This window comes from Rosa chinensis, chromosome 5, assembly GCF_002994745.2.
Source record: "Rosa chinensis cultivar Old Blush chromosome 5, RchiOBHm-V2, whole genome shotgun sequence".
NCBI lineage: Eukaryota > Viridiplantae > Streptophyta > Magnoliopsida > Rosales > Rosaceae > Rosa > Rosa chinensis.
The window spans coordinates 29,260,908-29,276,725 of record NC_037092.1 but is presented as its reverse complement, the minus strand read 5'-3'; the positions used below and the strand labels follow the sequence as shown (position 1 = coordinate 29,276,725).

At 33.9% G+C, this 15,818-nt stretch overlaps 1 protein-coding gene and 1 long non-coding RNA gene across 27 annotated transcripts; both read right to left on the bottom strand.

Annotated features, from left to right (window-relative positions):
• Positions 1–743: 743 nt before the first annotated feature.
• On the bottom strand, positions 744–4,735 carry LOC112202396. 23 transcript variants are annotated; one of them, XR_005799783.1, is made up of 8 exons: positions 4,500–4,735; positions 4,327–4,423; positions 3,873–3,964; positions 3,673–3,731; positions 3,484–3,587; positions 2,834–2,900; positions 1,382–1,456; positions 744–1,247 (listed from the first exon to the last, which is right to left on the bottom strand). XR_005799783.1 is itself a non-coding variant. In XM_040506349.1 (5 exons), the coding sequence occupies exons 1-4, from the start codon at positions 4,465–4,467 to the stop codon at positions 1,391–1,393; spliced, it is 555 nt and encodes a 184-aa protein (XP_040362283.1). In that variant the 5' UTR covers positions 4,468–4,493; the 3' UTR covers positions 744–1,247; positions 1,382–1,390. The 23 variants fall into 23 exon arrangements, 8 of the variants coding, with proteins under 8 accessions (XP_040362283.1, XP_040362284.1, XP_040362285.1 ...); XR_005799786.1 differs by having other exon boundaries at positions 2,834–2,869; XR_005799784.1 differs by having other exon boundaries at positions 3,523–3,587.
• Positions 4,736–11,529: 6,794 nt separating this feature from the next.
• LOC112201651 lies at positions 11,530–14,990 on the bottom strand. 4 transcript variants are annotated; one of them, XR_002936842.2, is made up of 5 exons: positions 14,863–14,948; positions 14,593–14,746; positions 14,053–14,261; positions 13,192–13,473; positions 11,530–12,161 (listed from the first exon to the last, which is right to left on the bottom strand). It is a non-coding gene; the product is annotated as an uncharacterized LOC112201651 (long non-coding RNA). The 4 variants fall into 4 exon arrangements; XR_002936839.2 differs by lacking the exon at positions 14,593–14,746 and having other exon boundaries at positions 14,863–14,990; XR_002936843.2 differs by lacking the exon at positions 14,863–14,948 and having other exon boundaries at positions 14,541–14,856.
• Positions 14,991–15,818: the final 828 nt, after the last annotated feature.

Genomic DNA, 15,818 nt, shown 5'->3' with positions numbered 1-15,818 from the left:
AATGGTACTTACAGGTCACAGCTTTTAATGATGGTGAATGAGTTTATATCCATCTTTTCCTAGCATGAGTGATTTATATCCAGGTACAATAGTCCTCTCGGATATTCTTTTAGCTAGTTCAATATGTGTATTATGTGGGTCTTGCAGAAACTACCTACAAATAAGTAGTAAAGTAGTATTTTAAAGATAATGAGTGCTCATACATACATGATCTTAATCTTTGATATCTTCGAGTTCTAGGTATTTAGTATGCTACTAGCTTATGATGTTCGAGCACTAGCTTTTTGTTGTTAGTTTTCTTGTTGTTACTACTGTTCTTGTCTGACATGTCTTGCTGCAATGTTTTATTTTTTTGCTTTTTATCAAAATCTTGCTGCCATGTTGGTTGGAAATTTTTTGGAGATGTCAGAAATTCTGAAGTTTTTCCTAGCATCACTCTATTTTAATTTTTAGTGGTTAGTAATTGCTGGATACATCTTAATAGGGGAGCAAAGAGGGCAAGTGGATGGGACATGTTCATGATTAATTGTTGTTCAAGACTAGCTTGCTTACAAGCACAAACCTTGTACAGAATTTCCTTGATCTTGTTGTGGATCTATTCCTTGCATGTAAATAGAAATTTTGTGAGTTCCATGTAGAAATCATGTTTAAATTACCTTCATTGTTTAGAACTTGTGTATAAATCACTTCCATGCATAGTGTATCTCAATGTAACAGTTTGACCAAGAGTTGAACTAGCACACTTGCAGATAATATGTAATTGCATTTGGAGGTAAAGAACTTCAATTCTAGTACATGTTACGGATAAACATTGTATAAAGAGGAAATTGGCTGTTTTCATTATTTTGCTTATCCTAACTTCAAAGTTAGTGTAAGTACTTGATATGACCAGATTAAAGCGTCTATATATACTGAATATTAGACAAATGGGGACTAGGCTTCAATCATATTGACAACTTGATTCTGAATTTGGACACCTTGGCCTGTTTTAACATTCCCATCAAATTTCTGAAAAAAACTACCACTTATCATTTCTACTCCAGTGATGAAAAGAGCTCTGGATTTGGTCACGATGCCATCTCTTTACAATGTGTTTCAACATCCAGATTCCTCCAATGCCAAAAACAAAAACAAAAAAATGGCTGTCAATGCCAAGTCTGCCTCTTTTCCCTCTCGTATGGATCAGAGATTCATTCAATGCGAACTTGTTTCCTCTTCAAGGGAGGTAGGTACAAGGAAGTCTTCTCCTTCCAAATGATACAAAGACAAATAAGAGTGTCAATATAGTCAATTTAAAATCATCAGAGAGAGACTGAGAGAGCAGATACCATGTCAATTCAAAATTATCACAGAATAAAAATATCTCAATTTAGGTACTCACAAGTTCCAGTCATGAGATGAAGTAACTATTTTGTTTGACCTTGCACTCCAATCTATCCAGAAAAAATCGGTCACGCTGTGAATCAACCACCAGTATATTAGTTGTGTGCAATGAACTTGCAATCAATGACAACAGATATACCAACCAATCCTTCAACAAAGCAGAGACTATGTTAGCAGTAAAAGAAAAGGCAACAAGTTATTTTAATAGGAATGTCTGCCTGTAGCAATTGCAAATTCTCAATGAATGTGCATAAGATATAAGCTTAGATAACAAGACAAAATTTGTAATAAGCTTAGATGCATGAATTGACTAACTTCTTAGGTGGAATACCTATTCTTAGTTCTTTTCTGGTGTTATTTTACGAGCCCATCCACCTAACTAACAATTCACCTAGAATGAAATTCTGAAACAAAGAGAAAACATGCATCAATGTTTCGAGCTGCATATCTAAATGGAGATGATCATCACTTTTCTAAGTTCCTCGAACTAGAGATGGTCTTTCGAGTGTATTTTTTCTGCACTAATCTGTTAAACTATTTAAAAGCTGGTCTTATCAAAACCAATATAGAAGTGCGCTGAACAGAAAAACTGAAAATAGACAAATAGTACCACAAAGTATGTGCAATAAACTACTTACCTAACCAAAAAGAAAAACAGAACAAAAAAAAGCTCATCAGCTGATGATGATGGGTTTGGCATTCATGAATAAAATCATCATTTGACTATGATGGGTTTGGCATCACTTGAATAACATTCATTTTGGGTTTGTTTAGGACTGGATATATAAAAGTAATAAACAAGAGGATCATCTCAGCTGAAGATTTAAGTCAGCTTGTTCTAAATTGTTAGGTTGCGTAATAAAGTGAAGAAGAGCCATGAGAACCAAGAGAAAGAATGGGTGATGGAGAATGGGATCAAAGCTGTATATAGGCCTACACAGATATAAATATACCCCAGAACTCAATGAAATACGATTCATTGGCTCATCAGCTCAACCGCCCAACTATACTACTTTTGACTCATAAACCCCACAGTTGGTGGCTTCAAACCAAAGCTGCTTGATCGAAACATACTAAGGCTTGGTTTCATTCAGCAAAGCTCACTGTCACTCATGAGCAGTCACCTCAACTTTATAAACCTTTTCATCCATCTGCCTACTACAAAGATCAAAATAATGGAGATTGTTTTGACATGTATCACATCATAACCAAACTCTGTAACTGTAAAGCAAAACTCTATCTGGAAATTTGTATTATGCAAGTCATAATAGTAGCATATAGTTTGTATAGAAGAAGAAGCAAATCAGAAGAAATCATTAGTTATTCTCAAAACTAGACTCTGGCACATAAATTTCTATATATTACGAATCTCTACAAAATCTTGTAAACAGATCCCAACCAACAACAAGCTCAGAGACATAAAGACAGTGCATGGCTTCCAACTGCATACCTCAAGTTGTTCATGAAGCCGCTTTTGGAGTTCTACCTGCAATCGCAATGCTTCAGTAATACCCATACTGCTCCAGCAGGTACACATGAAAAAGTTTGAAGTTCATTTCAATTTAATAGCCCACAGATAAACCAGTAGACAGATTGGTGAAATGTTTTTGCAGTAGCTACCAATACATTGAATTTGCATATTTGAATTCAAAAATTTCTCCAACCAATTAACGAAAATATGGTAATAACAACCAGTAACTACAGTTGTACAAAAACTTTAGCTTTCTTATATAAAATAGTTTGCTCTTACAAGTGGGACAGTCTCTCAATTAATCGTGTGCACTGAAAGTTGCACAATACATGAAACTTTTCTAAGAGACATAACAATTGTTTCGAAATACAGAACATAGAAGGGGAAAAAAAAGTTTTGAGATAAAAGTAAGGTACATGATCTTCAATTTTCTAGGCGAGAAAAAATACGTACGTTTTGCTATTCAAACTGATTCCAAAGTAAAAAACTAAACATGGGTTTGTAACTTTCCACAAGAAATTACAAACCTTAATATGAATATCACTGCAAAAGTGCAAGCCACAAAAACCCAATTTGAGATGAAGCCATTTTCACAGACAGAATAAGCAAATTTGGTGAAAAAGGAATACCAATCAAAACACCAAGAAAAGTTAACACTCCAAAGCAACCTTAGAAGCAGCAGTGAAGAAACAGCAGGGAGATTTGGTGAAGTAGCACTTATCTTATTTAGCACCTGCAGTCACAACCAGTCACCTATGAGCACACGTAATTTGATAGATTAGAAGCTAACAACCCACCCAGATATACTAGTAAGAAACCATAGTCCAGTCTTGCATTCTCAAGCAATTTCCAAATCCGAAACAGGTATTTAAAGATCCTGAATTTACAGCAGAAGGATCCAATTCACAATGAATTAGTGCTTGGTTTTGAAGAAGATGATATGCATCCACAAAAGGCAGCAAAGGAAACTCTGAAGAAGAAGAAGATATATATGCCTCAAACTTGGACTGTGACTCACCTCAAAACTTTTGCAGTGTCAGGGTGATTCTTCTTCTTTTTCAGAGTAAGATCAAGGACTCAAAATCGATCAAACCTTTCACCCCATAATCACTACAGGCAGAAGAGAACATTTCAAGATAGTCAATGATATGCAATTCTCAAAATTCCAAATACAAACAACCTCTAAAATTCTCGACACAAACTAATAATCAACACTTTGGGTCAAACCATAATCTAAACTATATTTAGCAAAAAAGCCAACAGCACATCAAGATCATACACCAAGGTCTAGCTGAACCAATAACCTCAAACCACATTCCAGGCTAAGCAATTCTCATAAGGCAAATCAGCATCAACTAGATTTTCTTAAAAATTAAAGGAATAATCCTTCTGATTCTATTAATCACGAAGACTAAAGTTAATAAAACAAACAAAATTTCAACGATAAAATTTAATAAAAATTGCCTCTGGACCTTGCTCTGCGGCCTGATGACTCTGACTCCTCCACCACCGTCGATTACAGGTGTTGGGCTCGCGTCTTCAAAACTTGGTACGTGTTCATGCCCAGATCTAAAAGAAACCCCAAAATAAAACTCATTTGGGTTCTTACCCATTACCTACAAATTGAAATGGAGAGAAGGATTACCCATTGGTGCTGAGCGAATTTGCTTTGCTCAGACTTTGGATCTGAGCTCCCAGAGAGAGAGAGAGAGAGAGCAGGTTGGTTTTGAAGAGGGTGGCGATTGTGCAAGTAAGTGGAGGTTGAAGGAACGCGAGAGGACTGTGGTGATGGGAAGAGAATTTTGACAGCTAAAATGGGGGGAGTTGGAGCCTGGAGGGAAGTGAAATTGCACAGGCTGCCGAACGCGGGATGTTGAAATGTTAAAATTGAATGCCTTGTCCAATTCGTTCTTATAAGCAAGTAATTTTATTTATTTATTTTATTTTATTAACACTAGCATTAAAACTTATAATTGTCAGATTTTGATTGGAGTTTTTCTATTGGAACCTCCAAATTTACTTACTTGACCTCTATATTTTTTATACCTCTTATCAAATTTTCAAATACTAAATTTACTCACTAAACCTCACTAAACTTCCTCAAATAACCTCACTTATATAATTTGCAAACAAATTATCATCTTTAAAATAAAAAATTTAATCATTTCAATAATTTAATCACTCTATAAATCTTAACTAAATATGTATTTCTTAATCAATCTTGAGTTTCAAAAATTAATGTCTAATCAATAAGAAAATGCCATGAACTATTATGTCTTTTTTTAATTTTTTTTTGTCTATTTTAGCTGTGCCAAAAAAAAAATGAAGAAATCATTTGTTTTTATTCTCAAAAAAAAAAATATCATTCATTTTTTAATGTTTATTTTTTCTGTATTTTTTGTACCACATAATTAATTATTTAAATATTTTAAGTTTTTTTTTTTTGGCAAATATAATGGATTGACTTAGATTTAGGTGATAAATCATAAGAGGATTTATTTTGTTTTCCCTCACCAATATGCGTTCAACATATATATCATACATTTTTATGTCACATGATCTTAATCATATTTTTAATTCTTATTAAATATATATGAATGCTTTAATGAGTACTAGCCCTTTAATATGTGCTCCACACATGTCATTTGATTTTATTTTTTTTTAAATTAAAAAAGTTACAACAATTTCTCTTCTAATTTTGTGGAACCTTCTCCTTTTTTCATGGGATGTATTGCAATTTTTTCAAATATGATATAGTCTATTGCCTATCCACATATAGAAATAATTTGTTTATTAATATTTTTATAATGTGAGGGCATGTATGGTACTTTAAAAATTTAACCATTATCTAAAGAATTGGCTTAATTATATAAGATGTAGTGAAATTGGAAAATGAAAATAGATAAGGAAAATAATAAGGAATACTATCTATTATCTAATATTATTGAATTGGAAAGTCTACATAATATAAATATAATATTTTTTTGGGTATAATTATTGTCCTTAATAGTCATTTAAAAGTGGGTTATATATGTCATTTAATAATTCATAATAGAGTGAGGTCAAGTGAGCAGATTTGGAGGTCCCAATAGAAACTCTCTTTTAATTGTACATTGGTTTAATTACCGATCACTGGATGAGATAGAAGTATCCATTGTAAACGAAAAATTCAGTTAATTTTGTTTTCATTTCGACTTTGATCAATTTAGTCTATCATAATTTTATAACAGTACTATAAATATACATTAAATTACTCTAAGGATAACCTCGTCGAGACTTATTATTAAGTTTGTAACTGAAGTTAATTTTGTAAGTATTAGGTTGACCGGTGCCGTATTCGCCAACAACCATGCCAATAATTTCAAACGACATGTACACATCTATAAGGTCGAAAGAGAAAATTATCAATTTTGATTTGGTTTTTATGAAGTAAGATCAATGTGCCTACTAGTGTTGTATAACTTGTTCATTACAAATTGGAATATGTGAACTTTCAAAAGCGACAACACAATGAAAGGTTAATTTGGGAAAAAAACCTAAACATCTTATATTAATTATCGTGATTACATAATAAATATCAAACCTTTTAAGCAATCTAGTAAATAAATATTTTTTAATTGTATTGAAAAGTATACCTTCCACAAGCAACAAGATGGAGGAAATACAATTTATCAAAATCGACCGTTAGATGTTATCATGATAAGAATATATGGTTTTGACCCCAATTTCAGCTATTTTCGTGGTCGTTTGGGTCTCGATCTACGTGGACAACCTTAAAACTTAAATACACATAAAACTAATATGCACGTAACCCCTCATACACAACTTATTTTTTCAATCTGTCAGCTCTCACACCCTCATGGGTATGAGTTACATAAACTAATGTAAAATTTTCGGGAAATTTATCTCCTTGTGATTCAGCTCCGCTTAGGGATGTATAGGCGTATAGAGGGTTGACCGACAGCAGATCAGGTTAATTTTTTTACACAGTGCCCATATTAATATGCTATAAATAGACGAGTAATGTCAAACTTATCGATTTCTAGTTACGAATTTATTTGGTCGCACAAAATCTTTATATGAGTAGAAATATAAGGAAATATAATTTATTAGGTGTATTACAAAATTATTCCTTCCATGATCAACATGGTGGAGGAAATATAATTTATCAAAATCGACCGATGGATATTATCATGATAAGAAGATTCCTAATTATACATTAGATTCCTCTAAGGATAACCGAGACCTATTATTAAATTTTGTAAGTATTACGTTAACTGATGTCATATTCGTCAACAACCATGCCAATAATTTCAAACGACATGTGTAATTATTCGGTTGATACATCTAAAAGGACGTCAAAAATGAAATTTATCAATTTAGTTACTAAAAAGTAATATCAATGTGTCTGCTAGTGTTGTATAACGTGTTCATTAATATAAGAATATGTGGACTCTCAAAAGTGACAACGGGATGAAAACTTAATTTGGAAAATCCGACCGTTGGATGAGTGGATCACATTGTTTGATGGATGTGGTAACAAATTCAACCAATTTAATCATAGCTTCGAGTTCAATCCACTTGGTCAACCGTAAGTAAGTCTATAAAACAATATCTATATATATTAGGTTTCTCAAAGGGAAACCCTATCGAGACATATGGATACGGAGTAACTGACCACTAGAAGAGATGAGTGCAATATACTATGCTTTTTGTAAGAAAATCAGCCAATTTCATCGATGTTTTGACTTCAATCCACTTAGTCAAACCAAAGTTAGTTTTATAACTATTAGGTTGATTGATGTCGTATTCACCAACTACCATGCCAATAATTTCACATGACGTGTGTAACTACTTGGTGTATACATCTATAAGGTCGAAAAAGAAATTTATCAATTTTGATTTGGTTTTCAGAAAGTGAGATCAATGTGCCTATTAGTGTTGTATAACTTGTTCATTATATATCGGAATATGTGGACTTTCAAAAGCGACAACGCGGTGAAAGGTTAATTTGGAAAGAAAAAAAAATTCAAACATCTAATATAAATTATATAATTACCGAGATTACATAATAAATCTTGAACCTTTTAAGCAATCTAATATATAAATATTTTTTAGTTATATCCAAAAGTATATGTTCCATGAGCAATAAGGTGGAGGAAATAGAATTTATCAAAATCAACCGTTGGATGTTATCATGATAAGAAGATATGGTTATGGTCAAAATTTCAGCTATTTTCATCATCTTAAGTCTCGATCTACTAGATCAACTCTAAATCCTAAATACCACATAAAACTAATATACTCATAATCGGTCCTTCGCAATTTTTTTTTCCGATTTGTTAGCTCTCACACTGTCGTTGGTTTGGGATATATAAACTAGTGTAAAGATTTCTAGAAGTTTATCTCGTCCTAGTATAGCTCTCCTTAGGGAAGCATAAGTGTATAAAGAGTTTACCTCTTTGTTTGATGTCGAATTGACGACGGATTGGGTTAATTATTTTACACAGTACCTATTAATACACTATAAATAGACATGTAATCTCAAATTTACCAATTTCCAGTTATAATTTTTTAGATTGCACAAAATCCTTATATGCCCAGTAATGTGGTCTAACTTGTTTCTTAGATGTACTAATTACCTTTCAAGAGCAACATGGTGGAGGAAATATAATTTATCAAAATTGGCCGTTGGATGTTATCATGATAAGAAGATATAGATATGGTGAAAATTTCAGCTATTTTCATTATCGTTTGGGTCTCAATCTATTGGGTCAACTCTAAACCTTAAATACCACATAAAACTAATATGCTCATAACCGGTCCTTCACAATTTTTTTTTTTGATCTGTCAGCTCTAACACTCTCATGGGTATGGGCTATATAAACTAATGTAAATATTTCTGAAAGTTTACCTCCTCATGATATAGCTGCCCTTAGGGAAGTGTAAGTGTATAAAAAGTTGACCGTTTTGTTTGATGTCGAAATGACGGCGAATCGGGTTAATTTTTTTACACAGTACCTATTAATACACTATAAATAGACGGGTAATCTCAAATTTATCAATTTCCAGTTATGAATTTTTAGATTGCACAGAGTCCTTATATGACTAGTAATGGGGTCTTGTTTCTTAGGTGTATTACAAAATTATACCTTCCAAGAGCAACATGGTGGAGAAAATATAATTTATCAAAATTAGCCGTTGGATGTTATCATGATAAGAAGATATGGTTATGGTCAAAATTTCAGCTATTTTCGTCGTCATTTGCATCTCGATCTACTGGATCGATTATGAACCCTAAATACCACATAAAACTAATATGCTCATAGCCGATTAACTTGTTCAATTTATTTTTTTCATCTGTCAGCTCTCACACTCTCGTGGATATGAGCTATATAAATTAATGTAAAAACTTTTGCAAGTTTATCTCCTCCTGGCATAGCTCTCCTTAGGGAAATATAAGTATATAAAGAGTTGACCTCTTTATAAAGAGTATATAAATATAAGTATATATTCTATTGTTTATCTCCTCCTGGCATAGCTCTCCTTAGGGAAATATAAGTATATAAGTATACTTATAAGTATATAAGTATATAACTTGTTTATTAGGTGTATCACAAAATTATACCTCCTAAGAGCAACATGGTGGAGGAAATATAATTTATTAAAATTGGCCATTGGATATTATCATGATAAGAAGATACGGTTATGGTCAAAATTTCAGCTATTTTCGTCATTATTTGGGTGTCAATCTACAAGGTCAACTCTAAACCCTAAATAGCACATAAAACTAACATGTTCATAACCGGTCATTCGCAATTTATTTTTTTGATATGTCAACTCTCACACTCTCATGGGTATTGCCTGTATAAACTAATGTGAAAGTTTCTAGAAGTTTATCTCCTCTTGGTATAGCTCCCTTTAGGGAAGTATAAGTGTATAAAGAGTTGACCGCTTTGTTTGATGTTGAATTGATGGCGCATCGGGTTAATTTTTTTTTTTACAACTGCCTACTATTACATTATAAATAGATAGGTACTCTCAAATTTATCGATTTTCAGTAACAAATTTTTAGATCACACAAAATCCTTATATGCCTAGTAATGTGGTCTAACTTGTTTATTAGTTGTATTGCAAAACTATACCTTCCAAGATCAACATGGTGAAGGAAATATAATTTATCAAAATTGGCCGTTGGATGTTATCTTGATAAGAAGATATATAGTTATGGTCAAAATTTCAGCAATTTTTGTCGTCGTTTGGGTTTTGATCTACGTGGTCAACCTTAAATCTTAAATACACATAGTTTTATGCGCGTAACCCCTCATACACAACTTATTTTTTCGATCTGTTAGCTCTCACACCCTCTTGGTTATGAGCTACATAAACTAATCTAAAAATTTCGAGAAATTTATCTCATTGTGATGCAGCTCCCCTTAGGGATGTATAAGCATACAGAGGATTGACCGCTTTGTTCGATGTCGAAATGACGGTGGATCAGGTTAACTTTTTTACATGGTACCTATTAATACGCTTTAAGTACATGGGAAGTCTCAAATTTATCGATTATAAGTTCGATTATAAGGATCGCACAAAATCTTCATATGCCTACTAATATGGTCTGACTTGTTTATTAGTTATATGGAAAAATATATCTTCCATAACCAACAAGGTGGAGGAATTATAATTTATCAAATTCGACCATTGGATGTTATCACGACAAGAAGAAATAGTTACAGTCAAAATTTTGACTATTTTCGTTGTCGTTTGAGTCTCGATCTATGTTGTCAACCATGAACCCTAAATACACATAAAAACTAATATGCGCTTAACCACTCATACACAACTTATTCGAGCTGTCAACTCTCACACCCTCGTGGGTATGAGCTACATAAACTAATGTAAAAATTTCAGAAAATGTATCTCCTCGTGGTTTAGCTCCCCCTACAGATGTATAGGCGTATAGAGGGTTGACCGTTTTGTTCAATGTCGAAATGACGGCGGATCGGGTTAATATTTTACATAGTACTTGTTAATATGCAAGTTGGTGTAATTATGTTGTTTTCGCTGCAATATTAGATTTTCATGTGTCTCGATTGTTTTTTATGTTTTGATTTCAATGATTTCATTTTAAACAAAAGTCTGGATTTTTGATTTCTTGCTTTTATGATTTGGTAGATTTAAATTTATCTGGAGAATTTTTGAATTACATGGTTTTACGTCTATCAAAAAATTGAAGCTCATTATTACTCTGTTAAAAGCTTATAAACTCTGTTCAATTTGTGTGATCAAGTTAAAATAATATAACCACCACAGGTGGTCGAGTTGGAAAGAGCCTCCAAGTGTGGAACTCCCATACCCGGATTCGAATCCCACCGACGCTTATTGGAGTTAAATCTTAATATATTCTTGGTGGCCAGGGGGGAGGAAGCCTTCTGACAAGATCCCCCGGAATACGGATTAGTCTCTGAGCCTAGGAAGCCTTTGAAGACACCGTGTGATTGAACAATAAAAAAAAAAAAAATTAAGATAATATGAGTGGTGAGAAGTACCCCTCTGCTTATGCATTGGATATACTTGAATAGTTTACATAATTTCAGTTACATAAGTTTCCCTTTTTTTTCCTTTTCGACAGTTATCCGGTTGATATTAGTCATCTGGCATTAGTCATTGCATTTACAAGTGGAATCTGTTGTGAATGTAAATAGATCTTGACCAAATAACAGAATAAAGCTGACACCTAGAATCTGTATCTTTTTATATACAGCTTACACAAATTCAATGTTTAAGCCCGCAACTTAGACAAGCTTTAGGTTTAAGCACAGATTCAATGTTTAAGCACAAAAGTTCGTCCTCCTTTTCCCCATCAATCTTGCCAGATTGACAGACGCTGATGTGCATTTTACTAGCAGCTGAACCAAGGCAAAATTGGCGTGCTTTACTGTATTAGAGAGGTTTAAGCACTAAAAGAACTTGATTACTGTGACAAAGGCCAGGTATTTTCATTGGAGTGGGTTGAAAATCAATCATAAAAGAATCCATAAAACAAAACCAAGCATTTGAATTTTGCGCTGTTCGTAAGGCTTTGCTTTATTGTGAACATTCCAAACACAAACTGAATTGAGTAGCTGCAGACCAAGAGGATTCCCTAGACCAGATCTTGATTGAAGTTGCTCGAGTCTTGGCATTCACTTACATACATATCATCTGCAACTGTTGTGTCATTATTCAAAGCATGTATTGCAGAAATCAGTGAAAGCATGTATTGCAGAAATCAGTGTGTACATTGTATCTTTCTGTGTACCAGCTGAAACAGAAACAGAAAACTTATCAGGTTCACCTTTCATTTTAACTGGACGCTATAGTTCACAACGTCACATGCAAGTGGTAATGCCATGGCTCGAGATGTTAATGATGAAGGTACTTCAAAAGGAACATATTAGTAATGTCATACTTTAGCAGGCAACCAACATGTCTGAAACGTTTTTATGGGTACAATTACAGCTTCCATGCATAAAAAGGCAAATTAAGGATCAGGTCTATTATTGAAGTGACTTTGTTTAACTCTACGTAAGAGATGGGTACAATTACAGCTCTATTATTGAAGTAACGTGACATTGTTTGTGTAAGGATCAATCTACTGGTGACATGTAATTGGAGAACAGAACCAAGTTTATTCTTTAAAAATCAAGTTTATCTCCAAATTCAAGTAGGCATACAGAGTTACATCATGCAGCATCAGTTAATGAACATATCATTCTTCAATATATACATATATGGGAGATTCTGCTTCTCATTTGGTATATGTACTGTTTCAATTGTTTATATATATATATATATATTATTTCCAGCGTTTTTTGTACTAATCTCAGATTCTGTCTCTTATTTGATCGCGTCTTCTATTTTATTCTATAGAATACACTTGATACTGCTACACGTATAGCAAGTTCTGCTCTATGATGCACTGGCATTGTAGCTTTCACCAGCATATAATACAAGCTACCACATTAAAAAAATTCACTTCAAAATCTCAAAACCTTTACATACTAGTGATCAACCACTCATTGCATTCCACAAAAGATCCAAATTTAGATGCTCACAAAATATGATGCACCTTGTTTTGTTTTTCAGAAAACAAAATAAAAAACAATATATATTTATATATAGTTGGACCTAGTTTCATTAAGAATTGATCCAGTCTGTATCAGTTAACAAGTTAGCTTCTAAATGAAAGGTGTAATGAGTGCTGTTGTTAAATCATCCTATAAGCCAAAAAAAAAAAAACGGAAAAAAAAAGAAAAAGAATTTGAGCAAGAAGCAGCAGGGAACAAACTTACGTGTAAGTCCAATTCCAGGAATGGTGACGTTGTGCCAAGGGTTATAGAGTTGCTGTAGGTTCTGTCATGAGAAGCAGAATCAACAGTGAAGATCCATGGACTGAAGGAAGACATGCTTTTTGGTGATGGTCCGGTATTTCCTGCTGCTTGGACAACAAATATACCTACCTTTACGGCTGATAGTGAAGCCATATCTATGGGGTTGAAAAATGTTGCAACTCCGGGAGGACATCTATTGGGAGTGATTGATAAGCTTATTATGTCAACCCCATCCTAAGCAGCCTGGAATGCAAATAAAATATCAAAATTAAATATTCCATAAGCTGGCAAAGGATAACATAAAAATAAAATTCCAAAAACAGCTTGGTTAATATGAACAAGAGCACGGCAGCGAGCAAGCCCTCTCAACTCATTTTTGTACATCTTGTGACTCTCAAGTCTTAAAAACATCCAATTTATGAGTATGGATCAATGTATCTAAGAACAAGGATGTCTAGATAAATATATAGAACTCAACACTTTAAGATTTCATCTGAAGCTAACAACTATTCCTTAACTAATGAGTAGTTATATAATTACATAAGTTTTGTATTCCATACCAACTGAGACCTAGCAAGGATGCAATTTCAAATACCAACAGAGTAAATTTCATATACTCTTCTATACACAACAAGCAAAATAACAAATAGTACATTGAGTTGGACAGTCAACAATTGACGAGTTCTAAAGTTTCCAACCAAGAACAAGAAAAGAGGCAGTACAATTAATAAGTTTTATTTTATATAACTCAGACAATGATATAAGATTCCACTATGAATAAGAATAAGCCTATAAAGAACAACTAGGAATTGAAAAACTTACTCTCAATTCTGAAGGCATCTTTGTTTTGACTGGGCCAAGTTTCATCATTCCACCACCAACCTTCAGAGCAGCGGGAGGTACAGAACTGGGTCGAGCAACCTTGGCCACACCTTGCCTCAGAAATGCCAGGACATGACTTATAAAGTGTTTCTTGGAGTCAATCAGAGCCTCCCACAGCTGTACATCCTGGGAGAGATCAACCTCCTCAGCTGTAAGCCAATTAACATGTCATTAGAATAACTGTGGACGCAGAACACAATGAACTTAATTTCCTCTGAATTCCAATAAAGTCAAGTGAAAGCCACCACCATTGTTCAGATACCCTCTCAATTCCAAGCAAAGCAAACCCCAACTTTAAACAAATATGAATCAAATTCAAGAAAACAAACAGATACCCACTTCAAAACCCACATATACAAACAAGAAAACACCAAAATTGACATGAAAGAAAGAAATTTTCATGTTTGTTTCACTAAATGAACATGTACCAGTCCAAAACTAGCCTCAGCCTTGTTGTACATCTCCTAAAGTTGCTAGTACCTGATGCGAAACATACAGAATCTCTGGGTTTGCTATACTATAATGGGCTCTTCCTCCTCCTTGTCATCTCTCTCTCTCTCTGATTCATTTATAAGAGAACCCATGCCCACTGGGTTTGTGGGTTTCAGTGTTGTTGGGTAGAGACTAGAGAGTCCTATAAAGATAATTTTCGAACTGCTTCAACTGAAATTTCGGTGCTGTAGTTCAACTAGAATCATAGAGTAACGGCAAAGTGAAGGAAACGAGAGACTAGAAGCAGAAACAACTTACTGCTGGACGCCTGGACCGTGAATGCCGAACTTCTCGCTTATCTGTGCTTTTGATGAAGAAGCTGCCAAACCAGATGTCTTTCGTGGTTTTGATGAAGAAGATGCCTACCCATATATTAGCTGTAAGCCTCTCATCCCAGATGCCAAAATACCAGAAAGCCCTCGGCCTTTCACCACGACGGCACAAAAATTACTGATAACGTTTCATTAACAGTCAACAAAAAGTAATCAGTTTGTGAGGATGTTAACTGGCCACGTCACTGGGCCCCCCTTGGTCTACATTTCGGTTGGTTCATTGCAGCCCACTCCACCATGGAGAAGAATTGGTTGACTAGAAGGAAAAAACCAAAGCTAGATAAAACAAACCAATAAGCCAAAAGCAATAAGTAACTGTATTTTTATTGCACAAGCCTTTTGTACATAAAGCTAAAATGACCCTTTTCAAAACAAAAAAAGCAAAAATGTCAACATTAGAAATTGGGAAGAGTTCACAACGTTTGGATATTGTATATCAAACAACATCCTAAATTTAGATCCAGATCCAGATCCAGATCCGGGTCCACTCTAAACCGGAATCGATTCTAAATTCAAACCTGGAGACGACCACTTGAAAACCGGAAAACCCGCACTGAAATTGTAGACGAGAATGGCCATAACAGTACAACGCCCAAAAACTATATGTGATTTCATTCAGAATATGATGCCAAAAATAAATAACATGTCTTTCACAAAGACATATTTTTGTCAAATAGGAACATAATGCCAAAAATAAAAATAAATAAACACGTCTTCCATACAGACACATTTTTGTCAAACAGGAACATAATGCCAAAAATAAATAACACGTCTTCCACACAGACACATTTTTGTCAAACCGGAACATAATGCCAAAAATAAATAACACGTCTTTCACATAGACACGTTTTCCATAGATTCATACTTAGGGATGGCATTTGT